At 34.5% G+C, this 23699-nt stretch overlaps 1 protein-coding gene across 1 annotated transcript; it reads left to right on the top strand.

Annotated features, from left to right (window-relative positions):
* Window positions 1-118: 118 nt before the first annotated feature.
* On the top strand, window positions 119-23362 carry LOC140140804 (xaa-Pro aminopeptidase 1-like). The gene is made up of 23 exons (XM_072162562.1): window positions 119-285; window positions 1642-1692; window positions 3249-3382; window positions 3649-3759; window positions 8137-8200; window positions 10157-10261; window positions 10840-10932; window positions 11661-11840; window positions 12686-12799; window positions 12973-13140; window positions 13497-13627; window positions 14565-14651; window positions 15040-15105; window positions 15419-15489; window positions 16252-16329; window positions 16691-16762; window positions 17391-17451; window positions 18056-18128; window positions 19146-19250; window positions 19658-19726; window positions 20832-20908; window positions 21348-21446; window positions 21982-23362. Exons 2-23 carry the CDS (start codon window positions 1644-1646, stop codon window positions 22261-22263), a joined length of 2289 nt encoding a protein of 762 aa, XP_072018663.1. The 5' UTR covers window positions 119-285; window positions 1642-1643; the 3' UTR covers window positions 22264-23362.
* Window positions 23363-23699: the final 337 nt, after the last annotated feature.

The following is a 23699-nucleotide window of genomic DNA, read 5'->3' as shown; positions in this document are numbered from 1 at the left end:
GTTCAACATCCAAAAAAAAGACCACGTTCGTAAGTATGTACCACCAATTTGTAAAGTGCGCCACCACGGATGCAGGGTAGGGTGTAAAGTTAAACCTGGGATGAACGAGGATTGAAATCTGGTTCAACAATATTAGCTGTGCCAAATATTTCACGTACTACAATAATGTGTAGGATATCAGCCTCGTAGATGTATTTTGATAACGACAATCGTACGTCATACTGAATGTTATTCCAAAACAGACACCGGAACAGACTCAACATTTAAGATCAACTCATTGAACAGGTTGGTGTATTTTCACTATTTTTCACTATTTTTATAAAAATTAAATTTATACCCTATAGTAAAACATTGCTTTTTTTATTACCGAACCATGCGCTATTTGCCTACAATATGTTACAGCACAATTTTAGTATTTATATTTGTTGTCACAACTCAGTACCTGAGTTTTAGCAACTCATTTGGTGAAAATGCATTTGCGAGCACAAATTCCTGTAATTTTTTCTTTTCCTATGTTTTGTCATAATGCATTTCTCTTGTCCTTTTATTCTTGCTGAATATACGCGTACGGCGGGTTAAAGTCAGTTCGTGTGAAACCCCACACTACAATGTTTGTACAAGAAGGGGAAGGATAGTTGGCCCCTATACTACTATTAATGAAATGCCATGAGCGCGGAGTCAAAATGTCAATCCTATTTCATCAGGTAACCCGCACCTCTGGGGTAAAACTCGTCATTGTACTCAAATAAGTACGCTTGGTTGCAAACCAGTCATGGAAATCAGTCATTGCGCACGAGCAAAATATCCTCAAAATATTATAGGGTTTATTATGTGTTGTGTTTTTTATCCATTTAGCAAATAATTGTATAAGTACACACACACCCAACTTAACAAGCAAGGGCAAATTTAATTTGTGAATTGGGGAAAATCTTGATAATTGGGCGTCATTTCAACGATTACACTCTGGATAATGTTATTGCGCACATTATTTGGTAACATCAGCCTATTAACAATGATCAAGTTAAGGGTCATAAAATCATAAAAAGCCTGATTTTTACCCAAATTTGAAATATTTTTGGTGAAGTTGGTCACAAATAAAAAAATTAAAAATTAAAAAAAATTAAAAAAAATAAAAAAAATTAAAAAAACGGTTCCAAGATATTTTATATATTTTTTTTTTTTAATTAATAATTTTCTTTTTGGCCCCAGAATTTTTTGTTACGTTGATCGAAAAAATTTGAGTGAAAAATGAGCATTTTGGCACAAATTTGACCGCACAGATGAATTTATCAGGTCTTTGTGTATACTTTTATATACTTCAGACCAACAGTTTAGCAGTTACGAGGTCCGAAACTTTCCATAATTCCAGGGTTAAGACCACCCTTAAATGGTAATCGCCTATCTATTACATGCACTCTATGACGTACGAATTGAATTACAATACACTATTACATTCTCAAACATGTATGTTCGCATTTATATAATAATATATAATTATGGGAATATGTCTATTATATATAAGCTTTTTATGGTCTCATTTTATTGTACATGCAACGTAGTTGAACTGGCTTTGAACCTTTGAAGGTATTAATATTGCTTTAGGGTTGATATCGGTATCAAGGATTTACTTTTCAATTTCAGAAATGGCTTTTCGAGCACTACACCAACAAGTTCTGGTGCTGATTATATTAGGTAGGTACGTTTGATAACTACTTTGATTAGGTTGACATGTTTTAAAATGTGAGTTTTTACTTGATAAAGTTTGACGTGACCGATGTATTTTCTTGATTACTTAATATTAGAATTTGGGTTTGTGCAAAATTATGAGGGACAGGTTTTTTAGGTGGACCAAGCATTTTTAACAGGTCGAAAGATAGGTGTTCGCATTTTTCCCAGATCGAAGGGGTGATTTTTGGTTTGAGAATTCATCCTCGGGCCGGGTACCCCTATAATTGAACAATCACACAGAAGACCGCAAATTGTGTAAATTGGAGGATCAGACATTCAAATTACCAGTGATATCAAAATATAATATAGGCTCTATAGAATGTAATGTAATATAATACAATGTAATGCGATGAAATGCAATGCAAATTACTGTAATGTAATGTAATGTAATGCGATTCAATATAATGAAATATAATGTATAGAATGAATGCTTTTTACTATCCTATAAGAAACTGAAAATTTGATATTTCCAAGTTCCGACTGATTTTGCTTGATCGCATCACATATAATGTTATGTAATGCGTTTTAATGCAATGCAGATTACTGTAATGTAATGTAAAGCGATTCAATTGAAATATTATCAATCAATCAATCAATCAATAAATCAATCAATCAATCAATCAATAAATCATGTTACAATTATGTATTGTAACGTGACGCAGTGCAATACATGAAATAATGCGATGCAATGTACTGTAATCATGTGATGTAATGTAATGTAATATGTAATGCAGTGTACTGCAATACAATGTACAACGCAATGTATCAGAAAATGTTTATAAAAGGTCAATAAAAGGTTAATTAAAGGTTAATCAAAGGTTAATGAAAGGTTAATAAAAGGTTAATAAAAGGATAATGAAAGGTTAATGAAAGATTAATAAAAGGTTAATAAAACGTTAATGAAAGGTTAATGAAAGGTTAATAAAAGGTTTATGAAAGGTTAATAAAAGGTTAATAAAAGGTTAATAAAAGGTTAATAAAAGGTTAATAAAAGGTTAATGAGAGGTTAATGAGAGTTAATGTGTGGCCGAGTGGATAAGGCGCCCGACTCATAATCCATAGGTTGCGAGTTCGAGCCCCGCTCGTGCCAACGTGTTGTGTCCTTGGGCAAGGCACTTTATACTCATTGCCTACTGGGGGATGGGGTTGGGTTGGATTGGATGTTTGTATAGTTGTTTGTTTCAATGTTGCAATATTGGCGCTGATTAAGCTGCTGCCTGCAAATTGCATTGTGTCTGTTTAGGTGTGTTTAATGTACAATTCTAGCAATTTGACCTGCGGGTCACCATTAGAGTTTGAAATTTAAAAAAAATAATAATGAAAGGTTAATGAAAGGTTAATAAAAGGTTAATGAAAGGTTAATGAAAGGTTAATAAAAGGTTAATAAAAGGTTAATGAAAGGTTAATAAAAGGTTAATAAAAGGTTTATGAAAGGTTAAGAAAAGGTTAAGAAAAGGTTAATAAGTTTCACTTATCAAACATGCTAAAAAATAATGAATGTGTCTTTATTAATTAATAAGGTATCCTTATTGTGACCTCCGAACCCATGCCAAAGAAAAAAGGAGTCTCTTATGTCAACAGTGGGAAGTTCCGCTTTAAACATGACGCCGATATAAGCGAAAGAGAATTACGTGATTGTGACCCCACCCCAACGGTAAGACGGTGTGGCAATCATTATCGTTTTTGTTATAACTTGAATTAGTATAGAAAATTAAAAACCATGTTTAAGAAGCGCTTGGCAATATTAACATGATTTAATAAGTAAAAGCTGGAAACCACCGTACTTTAGTTAATTTGAGTATGCTGATATTTTAATATTTTACTGTGATATGATCTTCCAAGAACTCCAGAATCTTCGTATTAAAAATAAAAAAAGATGAAATAATGGTGCAATTTTTTTTTCTTTTTTCCAATGCAAAGTTCTTACCACCAACAACCATCAAAACTGACGAGCGATTGAAAAATCTTCGAGATTTAATGGCGAGTCAAAATTTAGCAGCATTTATGGTACCTTCAGAGGATGCACACCAGGTAAGAATTTAGAAAACAAAAATAAGAACATGTAGAAAGAAACAGATTGTTGTTGATATCAAGGTTTGTATGAACACTGGAATTATGGGACCTATTGGGCCTCACTGTTAAATAATTGTTGGTCTAAAACATGTAAACGATAAAAGTATACATATTTAGAATCAGGGGTTATTTTAGGAGAAAACAGTCACTGCACGTTAGCAAAAGTATAATAAGTTGCCTAGTTGATATGGATTGGACAAACAAAGGTAAAATATGTACCAAAATCACAAAAGTGAAGCTTATGAAAACCTATCTACTCTAATGGTATAGGTGACAAGAAATGCAATTATTTTCAAAATTACTGTAGTTTGGTTGTGGAAACTTTATACCTATATGCCTTAATACGGTTTCGTTGAAATAATGTCAGTAGCTCAAAATACACAATTGAAATTATAAGCATTTTAACTGATTTGTTTTTGATGTGTGTGCGTCACTAAAAAACACCAACTTCATTAAGTCATTAATTTATTCGCCACTTATTTCCATTTCACATCTTTTATATATCAACATTATTTCTCTAATGTGTTAGCAACGCGTATCCAAAATTTTCAACGAAATCTAAGTGAATTAAAACAATGCAGTATATAATTCAAACCATAGTAAAAAGATTTCCATTTGGCTCAGAATAAAAGGATTACTAAAATAAGTTTCCTTGGACCTTTACCTTTAAGATGCATTTCATCATACGATTTTTCAGAAATAAATTGAATGTGCCTACCCGAATCAAATATGATTTTGTCAAAACATTACGTAACCTTAAGTTACCTGATTGGACTCTTGACACTTTCGAATTATAAAGCAATACTAAGTCTGCAAACAAGCACACAAAATACTATGTTTACTTTTACTTTGTGACGAATTAGTACACAAAAATCTCACACTTTCACTAAAAAAACACCCTGAAATGGAATGAAAAAAGCAACTTGACCCAGCAAACACAAAACGTTTTCGACATCATTAGCAAAAGGTTATAAAAGGTTGTCAGAAAACGTTTAAATGTCGGGTTATATAAAGGGTATATTAAGAGTATAAAACGTTTTCATAACCTTAAAAAACATTGTTTGATAATCTAGTGCTCAGCAAACAAAAATGTTTTACAGAAAACGTCTAAATGTCGGGTTATATAAAGGGTATAAAAACGTTTTAATAACATTCCAAAAACATTCTTGAAAACTCGATACAAAACATTCTAAACAGAATGTTATTTTTGGGTTGAAAAAGTATTTTGCGAAAATTGTTTGCCCAAAATATTTTCAATAACGTTTTAAAAACGTTTTCATGACCTTTATATAACCCGACATTTAAATGTTATTAAAAGGTTTTGAAAAAAACATTTTAAGAACATTTTTGTGTTTGCTGGGTTCAAATATTTTAACATAATGTTATTTAAGTATTGACACAATATTTGACAAAAATGTTTGCAAAAATAGTTTACAATAACATTTTTTGAAAACATTTAAAAATATTGTTGTAGTGTGTTTTCATACAAAACGTTTTTAAAACGTTATCGTGACCTTTATATAACCCGATATTTTAATGTTATTAAAACGTTTTTACCTAAACCAAAAGCCAAAATATAACTTATTTAAAACGTTTTTAAAACGTTTTTTTTTGTTTGCTGGGGACCAAAGACAAAATGATTTTAGGGTGAAAACACTGCATTTAAACGCTTTATTTATTGTCATGCTTGTATGCATTGTAGGCAATGTTGCTTCCCCAGCACTCATGTTTATAAGTAAAAAATAATAATGTCAAAAACGACAATGCATGGATATATTTTTAAAACAAGAATCAAATCGAAATTGAAAGGCTTTGAAATGAACCAAAAGTCAGATCATGCAGTGGTCCGCAGCCAGATATTGGTTTGGGTTATTTAGAAGGGTTAAAGGAGTTTTTCGTGATCCTAGCATCTTCTTTTTATGATATTTTTCAGTAGATATCCACGAAAAAAGCTTATTGCCAAAATTTCAGTTGATTCCGATTTTGCGCTTGCGAGTTATGCATGATTATGTGTATTACACTGCTCCATAGACAATGTGTTGTAATTTCGTTCTGGTATACCAGAACGAAATTCAAATTTCACGATATCTTTGCTAAACGAATTAATCTTCAAGGAATTTTTTGTACATAAACATTATGTAGCCAGAGGTTTCCAGTGATATAAAAATCTCAATGTTTTTTGAGAAAAGTCGGGATATGATGCTGTGGATCACGAAATGCCCTAATGTATATTCATTTAATTGACTTGTCGTTATTTTTTATTACCTACAGCTCCATGAAAGTACACACCAGGTTCTCTAATGTCATTAAGTTTATGGTATTATGATTAAACGATTGATCAGAATGCAAAAAAAACGAATACAACTCTGCATAAATGCATAAAATGCACACAGGTGCCTGCAATTGCACGAAATTAAGCTCTGAAAAATGTAATGATAGTAGTAATAAAAAATATTTCGATTTATCTATAAGGGAAGGTTGTCATTTAAAAAAAGTACACAGCTGGTTTTCTGATATCAAGTTAAAAGGTATAATGTTAAAAAAATGTTAATCATGAAAATGAAAAACGCATACAAAAGTATGTATCAAATGTTGCAAGAAATGCACGCGTGCCCCTACCATCTCTTAAAATGTCGCACAGTGTGATAAAATTCTCAAAAACGAACAAACAAAAAAACCAAAAACAAACAATTTTTTTTCAGTAATTATCATGATTAAGCAGTGCTTTTATTCACTGACCTGGACTCCTCTCTACTTATATGTCGCAAATAAATAAATTATATGGTCGTAAAAGGTTTCTTTGAGCATGTTGGGGAAAGCCGCGCTTTAACACTAATTCACACTGATTTGGCCGTAAGTATTGTAATTTTTGATCATAAATGAGTCTAAAAGAAGAGGTCCGGATCAACTGCACCGAATTTGTTGCCGAACTTGTCCCGATATTGAGCCAGAGGGATTATCAAGATGCCCCCATTACCAGGTCTATATGCCATTACAGGCTGCGCCCTTGCTTTTTACTGCTGTCCCCAGTGGCAAATTCCCGGGGCAAATCAGGGGTGAGCAGCGATGAAAATGTTCCTGGTGGTCATAATTTTTGGCCTCTTTTACTGGGACAATTGTGCATGAAGCGCGATAAACATTTCCATTTTACACTATTTTCGCCCAAAACAAAGGTGATATGTTGCCCCAAATTAAAGTGTTTAACGGTATAAAAAAAAGTTCTGGTCAATTTCGGTAAGTCTGGTCCACTGCCCCCCCCCACGCCTGCTGCGGATTTCCTGGTTCAGAGGCTTGACCTAATAATTGGGCAGAAAGGGCGTTGCCAGAGGCGTTGCGAGGCAAAATTTCTTGATTTTACCCCGCCAAATGAATGTTTGACTGATTACCACAAACTATACCCTTTTTGCATATAGGATTTTCCGAATCGATCAGTCTTACTTTGTGGAGGAACTTCTTTAACTTCCTGGTCAGTTTTTCGGGCTGAAACTAGTATATTTTAAGCACGGATTTTTTAATTCTCACTGCACTGATTTTTATTCTCACTGCACGAACGTGCCTGGAGGCATGTTAAAAATAGCCCCTGTTTAGAATGGAAAAATTGAATTTCGGTTCAAAATAAAATGCTTTGTTATGATTTACTGCATAATAAAGATTTTTTACATATATTTGACGTCACAGCTGGATTCGTCTAAGGTTTTCTATTCTACTTGTGGGTACCCGACAATGAAGAAGATACGTCACTAGAAATTTTACCATTAATAGATTCCCGGATGAGTCTGCTAGACATGTGTGATTGGAACAACCTTGTACAGGGTGTCCCTGAAAGAACTGTATATCGGAAACACCTTCATTTTCAAACCTTTCCACGGATTCAAATATCAATCGATGATCTGTATTCGGAGTGCTAATCGCCGCGCATAGCTCATGAGGCGTCTATTGTCATTGATATATATTTGAAAATGAGGTTGTTTCGTAAAAAAATTTATTTCTAAAACGGAGCGGTTAATTGTCAAAATTCAAAAAGTATGTGATAGCCGATACATTCCTCAACAACCAAGTTATGTTTGGTTTATGCGTTAAACTACCCATAAAATTCAGTTCTCGATGATACAGTTCTTTCAGGGACACCCTGTATTATGTATTCCTACATGTAATACATATAAGGTGACAAGTAACACGCATACAAAAATAAAACTGCAATTTTGACAAGGTAGCCCAACTGGGTCAGATGAAGTTGTTATAACATTTTTGTTCAGGGTATATGATTCGGATGATACTATAATTGGCTCATATAATAAAATAATTACTTTTTGTGTTTTTTATTCATAAATCTAGAGTGAGTATATAGCAGAACGTGACAAAAGAAGGAAATATATCTCTGGACTCAGTGGTTCTGCTGGTAAGTAACCCAGCACACACAACACGTTTTCGACATCATTCGCAAAAGTTTATAACAGGTTGTCAGAAAACGTTTAAATGTCGGGTTACATAAAGGGTATATTAAGGGCATATAAATAAACATTAAAAATCATTTTTGATAATCTACTGCTCAGCAAACAAAAAATGTTTTAGAGAAAACGTTAAATGTCGGGTTATATAAAGGGTATAAAACGTTTTAATAACATTCCGAAAATATTTTTGAAAACTTGATACAAAACATTGTAAACAGAATGTTATTTTGGGGTTGAAAAAATATTTGACATTCTAATGTTATTAAAACGTTTTTATGTAAACCAAAAGCCAAAATATAACATATTAAAAACGTTTTTAAAACGTTTGGGATTTTTGGGATATTATGGCGCATAACAGCAGTGTGTGGTCAAAATTCTACTCTTTTCGAAACTGACTGGACACGTACCTAGTTGTTTTTGTACGCGGAATGCATCAGCATCCCCTCCAAAGGACGAGGCACTCTCATGGTAGTATATTTGTCTCAATTTAAACTTAGCAACACGCAAGAAATTGGCGATTACACATTCTAGTTCAAGATTATGGGAGAGCTTGGCCTAATGGTTCGGGTACTTGTCTTAAGTGCTGGATAATGACTGGGGATGTCTGAAATTAATTGACAACCTCTGTAGATTAAATTCAGACTGCCGTTATTCACATGGTTCATTTAGAATTGGGTAAATGAATCGTACTCCGTCCTTTGGAGGGGATGTTTAGCCGTCGGTCCCGTGTACAGAGAGCCGTACCTGTACATGTATCTCACAGCCAGTGTCGAAAAGTATAAAATACATGTATGTGTGTTCAAAATTGGGTGACTTGTGTTTGGCAGGTGTGAAATACATCTGACTGGGCGTATCAATTATGCTGCCTAGAGCTGTTATGTGTTTAGTCTATACACCATCACTGACTAATGTTCAGAAATTTGACACATGAATAGCTTATAAACGTGTTTACAAAGTGAAGGCAAAATTGTGTTTAGAAAAGTGTTTAATTTCTACACACTGTTTATCATTCCTTTCTTTTCCTTTCTCTGTATATCCTTATTCTTTCCTGGGCCTACACTTTATCACTCCCTCACTCTTCTTCTCTCTCTCTCCTCCCTTCTCTCTCCCCTCTTATTTTACTTTTTGCCCCCTTTCACTCTCCCTGTCATTCCCACCATTTTCCTTATCTTTCTATTTATTTACTTCTCTTTGTTGCTTTCTCTTCATTTCTTCCTCTTTCTCTCTTCCTCCAGGCTCCTCCTCTCATTCTCCATATCCCCTCCTGGACAGCTGTCCCCCGGGTACGCCACTGTGTCTAAAAATGTGTGAAAAACATTTATAGGGCTATGCTTAAACATGTTACATACGTTACCATTATACAATACTATAGACACGTGCAGCCTTAATACGTTCTTATGTGTAATCGATCAGCAAGAGCATTCAATTTCTTTAAATAAAGCGTCTAAAGTCAGATGGGTGATAACGAACTGTACATCAACGGTTAAAGTGTTCCTTTTGTGCTTTCGGCTAATCAATCACACCCTTGGGGTGTATGGTAACAAAAGGTACCTCTCGCTCGTTTAGGCGCTTTCACGTGACTTTCGTTTGGTCACTTATTGACAGTAGCCTGTCTATTATAGCGTTAATACGCTGTCAGGTCAGTTACCGATTTAATGGCGGAATCCCTTTGTCACGAACAAAAGGTACCTCTCGATGAATAGCGTGTCGGTAAATCAAATCGGCACAAAGGAACAATGCGTTACGTAATCTATTGCCACTCTATGTTGGTAAAAGTTCTTTGCTTCCATCAATAGAGGCTTTCTTGGCTTACCCAGGGTTATCAAAACCCGAACAAATCAAATTATAAAAATGACTGCTTTAGGAAACTAAGATATAGTTTGCCTATTACTGTTATCATATAGGTCTAGCCATAGTTACTGCTGAAAAGGCTGCATTATGGACGGATAGTCGATATTGGTTACAGGCAGATATGGAACTTGACTGCAATTGGCTGCTCATGAAATCGGGTAAAACGACTTTATGTTTTCTTTGTTTTCATATTCTTTAATTCTTTAAAATACTTCGTGTCTTTTTAGATTCTTTGAAAATTGGCAATTGACATTTTGTTGGAGTCCTGTCAAACACAAAACGTTTTCAATCATTATTTGCAAAAGATTAAAATATGTTACCAGAAACCGTTTAAATGTCGGGTTGTATAAAGGGTATATAAAAGGTATAAAACATTTTCATAACATTCAAAAACCTTTTTTTTTTTTGAGAACTTACAGCAAAATATTTTAACATTTATAATATTATTTAAGTGTTGACAAAATAGTTTGAAAAACAAAATGTTTGCAAAAATTAATTAAAATTAAAACCAAAACCCCAAATGTAATATGTTTAAAATTTTTATGTTTGTTGGTAGTCAATAAACGTCTTTGAAATACAAACGTTTAGAATTAAACAAAAGACGTTTTTACAAATAGACTTAATTCAAACATTGCTTCAGTAATATTACAACCCAAATAGAACTTGAAATCTAGTTTTGTTATGGTTTCACAAAGCCCTATTGATATTTAAATGTTTCTTATTTATGTATCTCCAGGAGAACCAGATGTGCCCAACTCTGCCAACTGGTTAGTTGACAACCTGAATCCCGGTGTCTACGTTGGTTTTGACTCAAGACTAATGGCAGTTAGTAAGTTGCTAAAAGAGCGGGAAATTTAAAGCACGTGGTATACTGCATGTACTATTAAGAAAATAACGGTTACAGGTCTGTAGTCCGTAGGATCATTTGTCCAAAAACCCATTAACTTGGTTATAAACCCTAATCCTTGCCCTAATTCTAACCGTAAATTTCACCCAAACCCTAACATAAACCTAATCCTTAATTGTAAACCTAACCCTAAACATAGCCCTGACTCGAATCCAATCTCTGACTCTAATTTGATTAAATTTCGAGTTTGTTTAATGATTATTTTTGTTTACATTTCAATATCATAACTTTCCCTTTATAGTTGTAAAATATATAATTCCTTTCATTGATTGACGAATTCGCAAGCGTGTTTAATACAAATAAATAGGATAAAGGTTGAATTTTATTCACTACTAGAGATTATAATTATATTAATAACACAATTATTTTAATAATTCGGAAACTTGTACTAAAACATTTTTTCTCTTTTCCATTTCAGTGTTTCTGTTATCTGTTACATTTATTTATTTATTTATTTATTTATTTATTTAACCAACATACCTTCCAGAATATGTAGTCGTCACTCTGAGTTTCATGCCTAAAAGGCTATCGTCAGACGATTATTGATTTATTTTATTTACCTTTTTATCCGTTATGTATCTATTTGTTTTGGTTATTTTGTTACTTTATTTACGTTTTGTTTGTGTAGTTTTCTTTCTTTCTTTCTACAGGCACATATGACTATTACAACAGCACCTTTGAATCCGCCCAAAACGGTGGTCCCGTTTTGGTTGACGTGTCAACTACCACCGGCAATCTAGTTGACACCATCTGGAACGCAGACGCTGAAAACCCACAGCCTTCCTATCCAAATAAACCACTTCTGATTGTGAATGCAGAAAAGTATACAGGTAAGGCCTATTAGTCTGGTAGGAAGAGGGAGAATAGTTCCCATTTGGCGACGAAAAAAAACCCTGTTCTACGGGCCCAACCGACCCAGATTTTGAACAATTTGGGAGAAAAAATTTTCCTGTACAAATGAATGCCGACCCAAATTTCGGAAAATTTCAGGAACAATTTTTTTTTGTATTTTCTCAAATTGCAAATTATTTACAGATTTTGGTGATTTTTTCGGGTCATTTTCAAAAAAAGAAGAAGAAGAAAAAAAAAAGGCCGACCGACCGACCCTACTTGAAAGGTCCGTCCGCCCGTAGAACAGGGTTTCTTTTTTTCGTCGCCTTATCGGTAATGTTTCGTTAATATATTACGCGGAAAAGAAGTTATAGGTGTATGATCTAATGGAAATTTCCCTTTTAAACCAGCTTTTCAGTTCTACCTTAGTAATTATGCATCATAGTTGATGGAAGCTATTTATTTAAGGCCAGTATAAAAATTATCGTTTTTTGTAGTGTTTTTCATTGCGATAAAAGCTGCGATTTGTGGTTAAACAATGCGATTTGCGATTCTCGGATGCGATTTTTCTGTTTTCCGCTGCTATTTGCCGTTCTCCGCTGTGTTTTGCAGTTCTCCGCTGCGTTGTGCGGTTCCCCGCTGCGTTTTACGGTACTCCGCTGTGATTTGTGGTTCTGCGTTGCGATTTTGGGTTCCCCTCTCCGATTTTGGGTTCCACGCTGCAATTTGCGGTTAGCTCCTCTCCAATTATCGGCTCAGCTTTGCGGCTTTGTTTTCCAACGTTAATTTTCCATTGTCTTCCTTTAATTTTCTACTCTTTTTATCCAATTATGAATCATCTAAGGTGAAACCTGGCGACAAAAGATATGGCAGTTTCCCGAGACAGAAAGCATACGAGGTCAAATGTCAGCTAAAGATGCAGATGCACTGGTGGTCACCAAGCTGGATGAAATTGCATGTAAGAATAAGTCAATATCGACTTTTATCTTTTATTTTGCATTTTTATCAAGTTTTTGACAGCTTGAGTTCCCAAAGAAATTCTGTAGCTGTCACTAAGATAAGATAAGTAGTAACAGCAGAATCTTAATAATCTGAATTGCCGGCGAATTACCATTTGTTTTTGTTTTCTAGGGATATTCAACCTCCGTGGTGAAGACGTTCCCTATAACCCAATGTTTGTATCATATGCCATAATTACTACTGATACAATACAACTCTACCTATACGACATGAACACAAGGTTAACGGACGAGATACGGAATCATCTAGGCATTGGAGGTCCCGGATGTGAGAGTAATGGTGAGTTTGTGCAAACTGTCGAATATGAAAATTGGTCAAGTCGGATTAAGAAAAGAATTATGGCGAACATGTAGGAAACAATGTAAATTAAATATTATAGATCCCAATTTTCAGTTGTCTTTCCCGCAATACTATTTTTTCCTTTTATGTTGATCAGAGGATATTCATTTGAATTACATAATATTTTTTTTGTTATTGAAAAACTTTGATGAAAAGTAACTTTTATTTCAATTTTCACTTTAAAGGTATAATATATACATTGAATTTGCATGAAATCACTCAAATCAGAACCGTTTTTGAGGATTATAGCCATTTAGAAGGAGAAAGGTGACGAATGTGTTTCTTCTTTTTTTCAGACGGAGATGAGTGCGTCACTGTGAAAGACTATGAAGATTTTATACCAGATTTAATATCACAATCGTTGACACGAGATAAGATTTGGATTAGTGATACATCGAGTTATGCAGTCTACTCAAACGTACCTGAGGTAAAAGACTATTATACACATTTATTATGTTTGATGAATCCAAGTGTGTGACAATATTTGGATACCAAACATAATAATGATAAATTTGGATGCTTTACGCCCAAATGTTATTGGTCCCGCGATGAGTTTTAAAATATTGGAGTCGAGTACGTCTCGTCCAATATTTTAAAAGTCATACCTCGACCGACAAATATGGGCTCAATCGATCAAATTTAATACCGAAAAAAAAACCCAAAGAACTTCTGACGAAAGGCACTGCATTGTCTTTTACATCTATCTTGCTTAGTTCGGCCCTAATGCCGACATTATGTCATGGTGATTGCGTTGATTCACAAAATGGCAAATGCTTATTTCGTCATGTTCGATGCATGTTATTTCACTGATTTTGGTATTTTAGGCTACGTCACTGTCTCTTCCTAAAATGTCTCTCACCTGGATTATATAATAGACCATTGATTTCAGTAATTCCTGGAAGCATTTGCCAATTTAAACGAGAATACATAATCGTTATTGCGCAGTTCAATCATATTCAGTATAAGTCATTAAGACGTATGAATGTTTGAATCATCCAATAGTATAAAATGGACAATAATATGAATCAAATTGTTTGACTAATCAATGATTTTTAGTAACGTTGCGATCCGTTCACCGGGTATTCATCAGACTGCGCAGCGGAGATAAGAAGGGGGATCTCTGTTTCCTGCTATCGCACGTCAAGGAACCCACCGTAAAACTATATACTTTCTTGACGTTTACCATCACGTAACCAAACCATCAGTCAAGTATCTACTCAGTCTGATGAAGACCCGGTGAACGGGTCGCAAGTTCGCAACGTTACTAAATATCGTTGGTGAGTCCACAATTTCATTCCTATTATTGTCTATCATTAGGACGTATTTCGCATTCTGGGAATTATATGTAAATTGTTTCTTTTCAGAGTAAGCGTTTGCTTGAGGCATCACCCATTCTCCTTATGAAGGCAGTCAAGAGTGAGAAGGAAATTGAAGGCATGAACTACGTACATGTAAGAATTACCGTAATGATTAGTTAAAAATTTACTAACTTTAACCTTTAGAAATCCAATAATTAGAAAAACATTTGAAATTTGCCAAAAATGTTATACTATCAGTGAAAAGATTCATTTGAGTAGGATTGTTGAGATAAACTGGTTAATTTTCTGTAAGTCAAATCTATATGATCCGATACTATGATTTTATGGAAATCTAGTCCAAGATCATTGGATTACGCAGTAATTGTATAAAGTTCGTTATTTTCATGCTACTGTCTAATTAAGTCATAAATATCCGATATCATTTATACTTTTTTGGTATAAAAAGCAAAAGACGTGGCATAAAACTGATAATAATTATTATTTGATTTCTTTATATCGACATGTTTTCCATTTTCTATAGTATAAGGATTCAATAGCCCTCTGTCAGCTTGGAGCGTGGATGCAGGAAACGGTCGATACTTTAGAGGTAAGCTTTAGCAGAGAGACCCATCATTATCATAAAGAAGGATATCCTGGATATTGAGCACACAATAAAGGATTTTCCTCACACAAAACAAGAGCAAGATATCTGATTGCATATTTTTGTACGTTTGAAAGAATTAGAATATCCTACGCATCATAACCCTAAATCCAAACACTAACTCTACCCCTAAACTTCATCCTAAAACATTTGCAGGATGCGTTGTTGTTTTATTTCAAACACCATTTTGATTCAGTGTAAATTACAAAATACATGTAGTTGCAATAAACTGGTTGTATATTAATCTTTACGCTTATAGGACCCCATCAACGGTGACATCAATGTAATAAGTGAATTAATTGTGGAAGCTAAAGCAACAGAGTTCCGCAGGTAAGGATGATTAATAACAAACGACCGTATTTTCTAGAATATAAGCCACAGCATAAATTGCATTCACTGTGCACTCACTCACAAAGTGCACACATCCCGTACATATATACATGTATTTTATACATGGGACTATTTCATCAACAGTAAAGAAATATCGAAACAAGCCAAGTTTATATATTTGTAATAAATAATAAATTTAATAGCAATCAAAAGTTATCATGGATTATATAACTCGTACAAAGTTTCTTGTCATTTGATTGGCCAATTACTATTGATTATTTCTGCTATTTTTTAGCGGCCAGCTGCAAAAGGACTATTGCACTCCGCGCGAGTGCAGTAGTCATTTTTCCATTGGACTGACGCGGAGTTACCATAGCAACGCTGACACACCCGCGAGTTTATAGCGCGAAGTTTCCACCTCGACTCGCCAATTATAGGTGTGGATGATACTTCTATAATAAATGCATTTAGATTATTTTGATTTCCTGGTATTTATAAAATTAAGTGGAAGCAAGGGAACTTATTTTTGAGTTGAATGTTTTTATTTGTTCAATGGACAGAATATTTCCATTCGGTGAAATATGAACTGTTCTATTCAACTCGGCATGGGACAGTAAATATTTCACCTCATGAAATTATTCGTAGCATTGAACTCTTAAACATTCAATATTTGTATAATTATTCAAGTTTTTTGTTATCATTTGCTATTCTGGGAATACGTTTAGATTTTGTTACACGTTTGTTCGTTTGTCTTTTTTTCAGCGCACAGCCTGATTACCGTGGCTTAAGTTTTCACACTATATCGGGATTTGGTCCGCACGCCGCTGTTATTCATTACGGGTAAGATAAATGATTAGACAAAGTAAAAGAGCGAAATAAAATTACATCTTCTTTTTGATTCGATCTCTCATTGTTTTACAACCTATCGTTTCCTGTACTGGCCATTGTATATAAGGTGTTCACAGTTAAACCAATCTGTAAAACGCTATAACTTTGTCAATTCAAGAATATTACAAGAGAACAAGGTTATCTAAGATTCCCTTTAAAATCTGTCGAATATAAACCTTTTACGTTTCCTCATGTAAAACAATCATTAATATGGAAAAGGTCAGAATAACGTCGGCCATCTTATATGTGTGCTTTGACGTTTTGATTGGAATACGTCTGACTTTATAAACCTTCTTTCATTTTTCATCGACAGTTCTTCAAAAGAAACAGACATTCCAATTACCAAAACGAGTACCTTTCTGTTTGACTCAGGGAGTCAGTATCTGTAAGTGTAATTTTTACCGTTACGTTGGTCCTTGATATAACAAGTTGTTGTACCCCATAGAGATGAGTAGTCAGTTACATAGTTGCATTCGATGTTCAGTCCAACTTTCCAGGACGTGACCTTCGCCTGCGGCAATATGTTGTAAAATGTTTTGATGTAGGTGTAAAACTCAATACACACATATGTACACGTAACACATTGTGTCCATGCGGGTCGTATTGGCACGGTAAATGCCGTGCTGATATTCTGTATTACATCATACGTACGGGCACGGTGTACCCCGTTGTAAATTTTTAACACTATAGAATATAAAAAACAAGTCGTACATTATATTTCAAGATCGTTACATTACTCAAGGTTTTAACATTAAGGTTAATTTTTTTAGAGACAGCCCGGCACCCTTACGGTTACTCATGGGATCCCATTTGGAGTGTTTAGTTGTCGCATGGGAGTCGTCGACCTCGAGCCTGACGGTCATGCGGCCTTGATCAAAAGAGTACCTCATCCTCATTAACCATAACCTCAACCAATGATCAGCTTCAGAATTTTTGTTTGTTTTATTAAGATTACCCTGATTAACTGTTTCATTTCTAATACTATTGTGTATTAATTGCTTTATTTATGCCAGAGATGGTTCAACGGATATCACTCGTACTTTTCATTTCGGCACGCCGACGGCCTTCATGATAGTGAGTCTTATTGTAAAAATTGCATAAAAGATTAATGATTGCATTGACCACTTTGACTTTGTGTGGCGATCATTTTGATTGCGATCAAATAGTGATAGTAATAATCTGATTACACGTAACACTTTGATGGTGATTTTTCAAGGAATTTTCTGGGCTGCGATAGTTATTTTAACTGTAGACTGATTTGGGTACTGCGCTCTGAATTACGCCAAAATGTCTTGTTAAGCGCAATAATCTGATTTGATCAATTAATCTTATAATGTATAAATGTTTACATTATCAAAATATCAACTTGCACAACGTTAAATAGCAAAATGGTCTTTTTGGTTGTGTTGCTTTTGTGCTTCTTTTTTTTTTAAAGAAAATGCAAAACATGGGGAATAAATGTTATTGGGTTAATGTTACTTGGAAGAGCTGTGTAGATAAACAGTTTTGCACGCTGCAGTATGCCTTTTGCTAAGTAACATTACTAAACATGCTCAAACAGTGTGTTTTGTTGTGTATTCTGAAGTGTATTTGAGTAAAAGGTGTTTTGGGGTTTGAATCATTAACGACTCGTAAGAACATATTTAATAGCCTTATTGTCCTATCCTTGATTTTTTAGGAAGCTTATACACGGGTTCTAATAGGGCATATCGATCTTGCTCTTGGGGTGTTCGCAAAAGGACAGATTTACGGTAAGAAATTCACACTGCAAACAAAAATAAACAACACATTAAAATTGGTTCAAAAATAAACAACATAATGAAGTATATTCTATTTGCTTTCTATTTACTTTTACAAAATTTCAAGCTCAAGTTGTTTATATGTGCCATGTTTAAAGAACTTATCATGTTGTTTAAAACTAGCTTTTAAGCAACTTGAGTTGTAGAAAATATTTTTTGCTGTGCAGAATCTTAATGGATCAAACAGTTAATACTAAATTTTTAATACGATTTTGTAATAGAAGTAATAATCTAGCATTAGAAATTGATGGAGAGTATCAATCGCTTCTATAAATAGTAGCATTAAATACTTTTCGTAGGGCCCTATGGGTCTTCGGCATGCAACCGGATTCAAGGCCTTGTAATTTAGGACGGTCCGCTTTATACATCAACCGATCAAGTCACTAAGATCCACAACATGCTCATCTATCAGGGGCACAGTTCTTAACCCCCAATACATTTGTACATTTATGAATGACCTTTAAAGATTTAGGTACAAAAACTCATACTCTGCAACTTGAGGTCACATTTTGCACTATGATTATGTAATTGAGGTTATTGGACTGTGCCATTCGGATGAGGCTATTGTGGTCCATAGTGAGTGGTCGGGGCACCCTCTTGATTTACATCTGTCGACTTTTAATTAATCTTTAACGACTGTTATTTTTTCATAACATCAAATTATTTGATTTTGTAAATCTTCAGATAAATAAAATGTTTCCGGAAGTTCTCATGGGGTAATAATGCATTATATTAAAGTAGTTACACATCTCGACGGCGACAAAGTGGTACACCGAAGCTCAAACACCTACGCTACGGTCGTGAATGACATGACTTGTCCGCATTTACAGTAGGCCTAGTGAAGACTACTGGTCCATAATAGTAATTGTACCTACTTCCCGACTCGAAGTTGACACAGTTAAACAATACCTTGGGACAGTTAGCGTTCACTACTTACCTTAGTATATTGTGGATCAATATTCTTCATAGGTCGTGACATTGATGCCTTTGCACGTGAACCACTATGGCGAGGAGGCTTAGACTACAAGCATGGAACAGGGCATGGAATAGGACATTTCCTTAACATTCACGAAGGTATGTGCCTGAGTACCCGGAGTATAACACCCAGCACTGCACCTTCAGATTAGGTAAAATGCGAGCCTAACACTTTCAATTGTCTTCAAATTGTAAGCCTACAAAAACAACCATTTTCAAAGTTCACTAACTTATGCGGAACATTTGGCCTTTGTATTTAGTATTAGATCCTGAACCTGAACAATTTAAAATACCAACAACCCAATAGTGGAATCTCGCATTTCTTTGCCTAAAGGCTAGTGAACCAATAATTTCAAGTTAGAGTGTTATCTAGGCCTACAGGCACTGCATTAACTAGGGACAATCTAGCAAGAAAGATAAACTTCCCCAGTATGCCCATAATGTTTTAAAGATATCAGTAATAATAGAGGTATGTCTGTAATAATTTCTTTTGTAATCCTATATAGCTCCAATCAACATTAATGCCGATTACGAAGGAGAAGAACCTATTGATCTTAACGTTTGTGTCTCGGATGGTAAGCTCTATGCCTCTTTTTCCTTCTTTCATACTGATCTTTTCTTTCTTTCTGGATGTGTCTTCTTTCTGTTTTGCTTATCTTCATTTTCTTTCTATTATGTTCAGCGTATTGCACAAATTGGGAAAAGTGATTATAACATCATATGAGGAATACCAACAGGAAGTGTTGTAATGTGACAGAATGGTCAATCAATAGGTCATGTGTTTTTTTTATGAGTGTAAAGGTTAAAGCAACTTGCTCTTGGCAGAATATGAAGAGAGTTTGTAAGCTCTCCATGTGTTGGTCGTCGTGCTTCAAAACGAGATACATTTGAACCAGTTTGTATAGCCAATATTTGTGTTATTTTAATACAACAACGAATGAGATTTTGAGAGACTTGCTGGAGTCTGCTTTATAAAACAACACATCTGTCAATAAAGTGGAGCAGTGCAGAAAGAATCGCGTTTCCTGGAGAAAGAGAGTGATTGGTGAAAGGAACACCCTTTTTGGAGATTGTCATCTGAGTTAAGTGTTTGGTGAACTGCGCAAGGAGTTATGTGTTAGGTGAACGAGCAAGGAGTTAAGTGTTTGAAGAACTGCGCAAGGAGTTAAGGGTTTAGAGAACTGTGCAAGGAGTTAAGTGTGGAGAAAGCAGCACCATTTCTGTGCGAGGATTTTATACGCAAAGGATTTTATACGCAAAGGACTTTACGCAAAGGATTATAAATTATTGAAGTGTACAGTGGACTTCGCTGGACAGTGATTTTCGCAGCACAAGTTAATAAGTATATACTTCAGCCATCCAGAACTCTATAATCACCAAGAAGATGACTGCCGGCTAAATAGTAATTAGTTAGGAGTGATTATATTTGATTATATTGTATGTGCATTTGTTGTCAAGTATCAAGCATAATTTCCTTTCAATTAAAGACTTGACTGATTTTGTTAACTTAATCAAACAGTATATTTTGTTGTGCATTCGTGTGAAAGGTGATTTTGGCCTTGTGTCATTACGGCTCGTAACAATTTATACTCTTAAACCCTATTCGTAAGTAATATCTGATCTTGGTTGGATTGTTTCAATTATTTTCATTTTGTTTGTCAATTATGTTTGTTTGTGTAGAGCCTGGTTATTATCAAGATGGTGAATTTGGTATTCGTATTGAGGATATCATGTGTAGTGTGGAAGCAGACACGGAGGTTTGTGAAACATTGTTGTTAATGTCAGGAAAGTTGATATTACATTACATTTGAATCATCCAAACACCCAGCAAACACATACGTTTTAAAATCCTTAGTCAAAACTCTTTAAATACATGTAAATTCAAATATCTGTTTCATGTTTCAAAACCATAGTTAAAATGTTTTTATGTTGACAAAATTGTATGCAACATATTTTGGCCAAATTGCCAAACATCTTTAACAAGTTCATTTCATTTTTGTTGTTGTTTTAAATATTGTCAGTTGCGGTCATTTTGTGGTAAAAAGCTTTTTGTGAATAGTGATATGTTGATCTTGTTTCACCCTTATATAAAATAAAAATGAATAAAATAAAAATGAGATCTAAAACATTTTTGAAGCTTTTTATCACGATACGACGTTGTGTAATAATACTACTACACATGTCTTACTCACACAGCATAAGTTTGATGATGCGACATACATAACGTGGAAAATGGCATCTCTAGTTCCACTGGAACCTCCTCTAATTGATTTCAGTATGTTCACTGATAGGCAGGTAAGATTGGTATCAACTGACAATGTATGCGTTAATACACGGAACTTGATCCTGGCTGCTGTGGTGCATTCTATTTAGCCTAATAAGGGTACTGCACATGTATATTGTTGCGTTACTGTTAAGGTTAAATGAATTGTGAAGTTTTTAAAAATACTATTAAAAAGGAAGTTTCCGGCAATCACAACATTATGTTAGAAAAATAATTATCAAGCACGCATCACGTGATTTTATTTTAAACAAACTCATATTGGGCATTAGAAATGAATAACAGCCGTCTCTCAACACGCGATAAGCCTATTCTAAATTCCCGGGTACTAATTGTCTAGTGCAATGACGTCTAAGTACAATGACGGCTGGCGACAATTGAACACAAATAACCATTACGTCATTGCACTAGAAGTTTTCGACGCGGGAATGTTGAATATCGTTTTTTGAGAGCCGGTTGTTTTTATTCGTTATTATGGTCAGTATTAGTTTGTTTACGAAATGATGTGATTCCGGAGAATTCCTTTAAGACGATTGGTTTTGCCCACAGCTTGATTGGTATAACGCCTACAACCAGCGTATTCGTACTGAAATCGGATCAGCTCTCCTCGCTCTAGATGACAATAATGACGCATACAACTGGATGATGTCAAAGACCAAACCTATCACGTACAAGTTCTCACTAGGCTCATCAGGGTATTCTAAGAGTCATGCTAAGACTGTCGTTATATGGTTACTGGTATGCGCGGTGGTAATTTTAGCAGTTTCTTTGATATTTATTGCAACTAAACAATATTATAGTAGACAAAGATTAAAAAATAGAGGTTTTTAAGACCAAAATGATAAAGTACCTGAAATGTTAGATTTATCATTTAAAGTTAGGTAAACATGGTAGAAACTTTATCCTAAACTCTGGAGGCAGAGGGATCAGTAGTTTCCTTTTATCAGCACATTAATTTTATATACGTTAATATCTATGGTTACCGCAGGTTTTTTTTACATATTATATTTTATTGGAAATCGATAAGTGCTTAAACAACGCAATGTGCCTTGTGCCAGATTCAATAGTTTAGTTAGAAACAGAGCAACACCATTAAATAAACATTGTTCTTGAGAAGTAATATCCATCAAAAACAAAACTATGAACACCAAAACAACGTCATACCGACTAGCAGCCGGACTAATTCCAGTGAAAACGAGAAATCACGAAAGTAAATTTCTGTTATTTTACATTTGAAAGTTTATTATAGTATGAAGTAATCATGATTAAATTAAATTGCAAGTACGATTTACTCTTACATTCGATTTCCCAACAATTTTCGGACATCACTGTAGATTTATTCTCATGCTTCACCACCATGTTGACCATACGGCAAGGCAATAAATGCTTACACAAACTGTACATACAAACTTTCAGGTCTGCAAACTTTATTCAAGTTCGCCTATTAAGTTATTTTCTTCTTGGTAGATATAACGGGCAATTGTGAGTTCTTTATATTGCTAATAAGATTCATCCTTAAATAAAAAGAGGTGAGTTGTGATTCCAATTTCTGTAGAGTCTTATTTATATTTTATTTATACACCTTATTTTAATTGATGGAAACATTCAACATTTTGATGACGTCCTATAAACAAAGGGGAATGGTCGCGTTTGTAAGAAAATAGTTTAAGTATCGGTCAATAATGATAATTTTGGTTGGAATATTCAATATTTTTCGTTAAAGAGGAAGGACAAATGAAAGCACTTTTGTTTATAAGATGTCATCGAACTTTTGCTTTGTTCCCTTACATGCTCCTCAATCATGTTAATAAACGAAAGGCTAATGCATCTAAGACTGAACCGTGTGCCTTATTTGCATTTGGTCTTGGCTCAAATGACAAAAATCCGCCCATTTCTTCAAACAGAAATATATGTTCTTGTCCATCGACAGTCTATCCCCAATTGTTCTTCATCAAAAGTGGGATTTTGGTATCAGAAATCTCATATTTTTCTCATTATCCCATTGAAAATTTTCAACCTTACTAACAAGTAAAAAGTCAGTAGCTCTTGGCAAAATGTTACAACAACCAAATGAAAATCAATGATTTGACTGCAGAAACCAATGATGGGCCTCACCAATCCCCTCTATGGTTTGATGGCCAGTCATACCCCCGTGTAAGGTGCTGGGGTAAAACATTTTAGTGCAAAGGAATGATCTACGATTAGCTTAGGTCGTTTGGACGTAAACGCGTACGGTTTTTCATGACGGATAAAATATATTGGGGTGG

This window comes from Amphiura filiformis, chromosome 19, assembly GCF_039555335.1.
Source record: "Amphiura filiformis chromosome 19, Afil_fr2py, whole genome shotgun sequence".
In the NCBI taxonomy this organism is placed as follows: Eukaryota; Metazoa; Echinodermata; class Ophiuroidea; order Amphilepidida; family Amphiuridae; genus Amphiura; species Amphiura filiformis.
Note: the sequence above shows the minus strand (reverse complement) of the source record. Positions and strands in the feature narration are given on the sequence as shown.

Coding starts and splice junctions, on each gene's coding strand:
- LOC140140804 (XM_072162562.1), top strand. CDS start 1,644: ATGGCTTTTCGAGCACTACACCAACAAGTTCTGGTGCTGATTATATTA. Junction 12,800..12,972: donor CAAGCTGGATGAAATTGCAT/GTAAGAATAAGT, acceptor TTTGTTTTCTAG/GGATATTCAACCTCCGTGGT. Junction 15,490..16,251: donor AAAGCAACAGAGTTCCGCAG/GTAAGGATGATT, acceptor TCTTTTTTTCAG/CGCACAGCCTGATTACCGTG.